The sequence below is a fragment of the Electrophorus electricus genome, chromosome 17 (assembly GCF_041902795.1).
Source record: "Electrophorus electricus isolate QZ-2024a chromosome 17, ASM4190279v1, whole genome shotgun sequence".
Classification (NCBI taxonomy): Eukaryota; Metazoa; Chordata; class Actinopteri; order Gymnotiformes; family Gymnotidae; genus Electrophorus; species Electrophorus electricus.
Window position 1 is genome coordinate 20880363 of NC_137513.1, and position 5165 is coordinate 20885527.

Genomic DNA, 5165 nt, shown 5'->3' on the forward strand with positions numbered 1-5165 from the left:
ACATGATCAACAAAAACACACGAACACAAACAGGGAAAACAGGCTCTATAACAGACATGAGGAAGAACTCTGAGACTAACAAACACCAAGGCTAGGCATACCATGAAGACTAAGAGTACAAAGCTCACATCCATTCATTCACATGCAATGAACCACAAACACACAGGTAGCAAGACAGGGTTTAAATACATTAACTTAACAAGACCAAAAATGAGGGACAGGTGTGGAAAACCAAATGAGGGACGGAGAAAATGGAACCAAAGGAAAACAGACACAAGGAAACATGGAAACAGGGACGTCAGGAGGGTGGCCATTCGTAACAGTATAGTACAGCTTTGGACAAGGTACCCTTAGTTCCTATGGGAACACAAAGACATTCAAACAGTTCTCTTATTGCAACTATGGGACAAAGAGGAGCAGAAGGAATGACCTAGTTTGCCTTTCCAACAAGCAGACACATGCAACACAAATCAGACTTAATCAGACTTATTGGAAGGCCAAAATTATGTGTTTTAAGACATGCTGAAGTGTCTGTCTAATCCCTAGTTGGCTATATAATCAGTGTTCTTGAGCTAATTATAAAATGAGAAACCTCTACAAGCAGGAAACAGAGTAATTCTTCATTGGGAGCAGAATATTCAGTGTGTTCATTTACAATGTCTGGCAGTGTAAACATTTCTCCACCAGCAAGGTCATTGCCTAAAATAAACAATACCCTGTTAAAAGGTATCTTAGCTCAATCCACACCTGTCACAATCCCAGTAATATTATCTGCACTCAGAAACATACTGTATGGACAAAAGTATCTTAATCATTAAATTCAGGTGTTTTTCATTCAAGCTCATTGCAACAGTAGTATAAAATAAAACATGTAGCCACGTAGACTTTACAAACATTTGTGAAAGAATGGGTCAATCTAAAGAGCTCACAAAATTTGACCGTGGTACTGTAACAGGATGCTACCGTTACAAGCCAGTTGGTAAAATTTCTTCCCTCTTAGATATTCCAAAATTAACTGAAAGTGGTATTATTGAAAAGTGGAAGATTTTGGGAACCAGGGCAACTCATCCATGAAATGGCAGACCACATAAAGTTACAGAGCAAGGTCTGAGGCATAAGTCACCTGCTGACTGAATATATGCAGAATGGAATATTTGTTCTTTTGTTTGCAACAAAAAAAAATCTTTCCATAAACTTATGTATTATATTTTTATGTATTATAGCCTCCTACCTCCTATGTTCATTCCTATAATTTATAGTTTGAGAACAACAAAGTTAAAGAATTTTGCTAAGAAATTTCCAAAAGAATCATGAACATACAAATCTTTAATATATATATATATATATATATATATATATATATATATATATATATATATATATATATATATATAGTGTGTGTGTGTGTGTGTGAAAATTCCATGTGAGTAACTGCTGTGTACTGTAGTAAGGGGAGTAGATATTCAAAACTGCAGCGACGTACACAGGTTTCCAGAGAAACAGGATGCTTCAGACAGATGTCTTTTATCAGCTGTGCAAAGAAAGTATTTCTATATTTATAGGATAAAGCAGTTTTTTTTAAAGATATTTAAAATATAATATTCATACTGGACAAGTTCTGAACCTTTCAGTTAGTTATTTTTCTTTGAGTTTCCTAATTTTTGCAAACAGATATGTCATTGAATGCTGCATCCATTAATATAAAATGTAGTTAGGAATCTCATTCAGAAGCACTTCGCGTGGACAGCTGAAGAAAGACCTCTGTCCAAAACATGAAACATCCTATATATAATATGCATTGCAGTTAAATTGATGCATCCTGTTAAAAAGTGCTCTGTGATATGATCAGATCACAGTGTAGAGTTAAAAAATCTATGCTTACATTTTATAAGCTTGAATACTGTGGAAGAAGTCCAAAGGCCATAAAAAGCGCTCAGTGCAGAGGCTGCGCTGAAATGAACTGGAATATCACTGTGATTTTATTACCATAATTAGATTACAGGAAATCAGATTAGATTATTAATGTTCAGGATTTGTTCAGATCATAGGCCATTTTCATGCTTTAAAACAGCTACTTAATCTCAATCAAAAATTAAACAATTGCCTGCGAAGTTGAATCAACTGTATATCATTTTAGTTTTTAGGAAAACAGCTAAAACATTTCTGAAATTAAAAAGCAACAAACACCCTTCAATTCCAGTATGTATTTGGAGAGTTCAGTCACATATCATGTTATTTATGGAGAAATATGCTGTATAAGTGAAATAAATACCTATATATTTGAGCAACAAAATGTAACTTTCCATGTTCTATCACAAAAGAGATGTTTTTAGGCAGTAAATGCCAACAAGCCACCCACAAGTTCAGTATGAAGAACTTGTTCTGATCAATGCTATATTGTATATGCTTTAAAGGAATATTATATAAATATTTAAATGATATGCATACTTGATTTTGAGACATCTTGGGAGGTTATTATAAACAAGACATCTTAAGAGGTGTGTCTATCGACATGCCTTAATGACAAGTACTCATTTTTTAAGACAAGCCAAAAGATGTATTAATATGTCTTCACAAGTGTGACTTCAGACACCCCAAGACATGGAGATAGCTGGATATGTATGCTTTAGTGTCCTTTAAGAAAAAACTATTGCTATGCTTGATTTTAAATGAGGGCAAGCCACAAAATCAAAACAAAAAAAAAAAAACATCAGCTCATATGACATCAAGTATTGCTGCATTAGCATATATTAAGATTACATCAACTAGCTGGACTCAGGTGTAATGGAAAACCATATATAAACTGATGCTTATGTGAGTCATCTTTTGTTGAGTATTGTGAGGTTGGCTTTGAGAATTTTGTATGTCTAAGACTTCTAAAAGATGACAAATACTGTTGAACAAACAAAGGCAAGACAATACTTAGCATCTGATTACTTCTGACTACTCTTAGTTCTATATTACTGGGCATATACTATGGATTAATTTGTGCTTTGAAAAATAAAAGTTGTGTATTGTAAATAATAATTTAATAATGTATGTATAGTAATTATAAATTAGCTCTTATGCTTGAATTAGCAATTTCATCTGTATGTGTATGTTCAATATTCTTGGAAGATATTATTTCTCTTTATATTATTTCTCTTTATATTGCAGAGAGTAAACACCCCAGTGTTTCAATTGTTTCATCAGGTGTATTATCAGGTGGATTTGAAGCACTGACAAAAGTTATGGATCAACATGCCAATTCCACGACAATTACAGAATTCTTCCTCCTTGGATTTCCAGGACTCCTTCCAGAATATTACACAGCAGTTGGAACCCTTCTCCTCTTCATTTATCTCACACTTGTAGGGGGAAACATTTTCATTATTGCATTTGTGTCTTATGAAAAGAGCCTTCAAAAACCATGCTACCTGATCTTCTGCAATCTTGCTGCAGTGGACTTTGCTTTTGGAACCACCACAATGCCTAAAATCATTGCAAAATATTTGCTTAAAGATGAAACAATGCCATTCCATGCTTGCTTTATACAAATGTTTTTTGTCCATTATCTGGGGTCTGTCACATCTTTCACTTTGCTATTAATGGCCGTTGACCGATTAATCGCTATATGTAACCCCCTCAGATACCCTGCACTTGTTACAAACCATTCCACAGCAATTGCATGTCTACTCACCTGGGTGGTTCCAATCCCACTGCTGACAACCGTAGTTCTAAAAACAATAGCTGAGCACTACTGTGACTCTAACGTAATAGCACAGTGTTTTTGTGACCATAATTCTATAATTAAGATAGCCTGTGGTGATGTTAAACATGTAATTCTGCTTAATTTTACTGTGGCTATGACAGTGCTGATGGGTCCCCTCGCTTTCATCATATTCTCCTACATAGCAATCATCGTAACGGTTTTAAAAATAACCAGTGTTCAAGCAATGTACAAAACATTCTCCACATGTAGCCTTCAGCTTCTTGTTATATGCATTTACTATGTGCCCCGGTGTGCCGCTTATATTACTGACATAAAGGTTCAAATGAACATCAGTGCTCGCATTATGATATGTATGTGGTATAGCCTGTTTCCCCCACTTGTCAATCCAGTGATATTCTGCTTTCAAACTAAAGAAATCCGTGAGGTTTTCATAATGAAATTAAGAAAGATCATAACCAATTATTAACTGAAATCTTTTTCAGGTTAAAAAAGTCATTCGGACATGAGTGCAGTGGACATACTTTATTTGCACAAGGGACATTTCATAAAAATCTTGGTTATATACTTTCCTTCTGAGTTCTCTGATCATTGCACAGTCAGTACTGAACGCATCTTCAGTCCAGTGATCAACTGAAAGTATGTACACTACTACAGAGGCTCAACACTTAATGTATTAGTGTAACGCCTCGAGGTACACAGGATGTGGGGAAGAGGCACGATTGAACATACGTTTGTTACACACACGAATGATACATAAAACACAACACTCACACTCTGTACACCTTACTAAACACCTTTCAAAAACCAACAAACACATTATGACACAGGAGACATATAGACACTAAAGATGATTACACAAAATGCGAAACAGGTGGATGACACAAGAGGGCGTGGCAACATGGACGAACACACACGCACCAAGATGTTTGGGGAGGGGGCAGGGCCATACCATGACAATTAGACTAGTAATCAGAAGGTTCCTTGGTCAAGCCTCACCACCACACTACCAATGTTGGGCTCCTGAGCAAGGCCTTTAACCCGCAATTGTACTCAGTCACAATTGTAAATTTGCTTTGGATAAAAGTGTCTGCTGCATGCCATAAATATAAATCAAGATTATGTTAATTGGTGGCTAGATGTGCTGTCAATATATAAATGTAGCACCAGCCAGTCAGAGTGACAATATAATGTATGCAGACTTCCTTCTCTTGTCTGGGGACAGGACTTTGAAATTGTCTATGATACAACTGAGTACATGCTGAGTACATACTTCAATACAAACTGAGTACATGCTTCAGTCTAAATATCATTAAATTATTAAGTCATTAAATGATGAAGGCTTTTTTTTACTATTATTGAATGTCCTCATAGCAACATAATGAAAATGTAATTAAATAAATATTTTGCTGCTATTATCACTAAGTTTAATATTATCAGTAACATCAGACAAATG

At 35.3% G+C, this 5165-nt stretch overlaps 1 protein-coding gene across 1 annotated transcript; it reads left to right on the top strand.

The window, feature by feature from the left end:
* The first annotated feature begins 3230 nt into the window (after window positions 1–3230).
* Window positions 3231–4610, top strand: LOC118242553 (olfactory receptor 2AT4-like). Its single transcript, XM_035534328.2, has one exon. It carries the CDS (start codon window positions 3231–3233, stop codon window positions 4176–4178), a length of 948 nt encoding a protein of 315 aa, XP_035390221.1. The 3' UTR covers window positions 4179–4610.
* The last annotated feature ends 555 nt before the right edge of the window (window positions 4611–5165 follow it).

Bases quoted from the DNA above. Each gene is read 5' to 3' on its own strand.
- LOC118242553 (XM_035534328.2), top strand. From the start codon at position 3,231: ATGGATCAACATGCCAATTCCACGACAATTACAGAATTCTTCCTCCTT.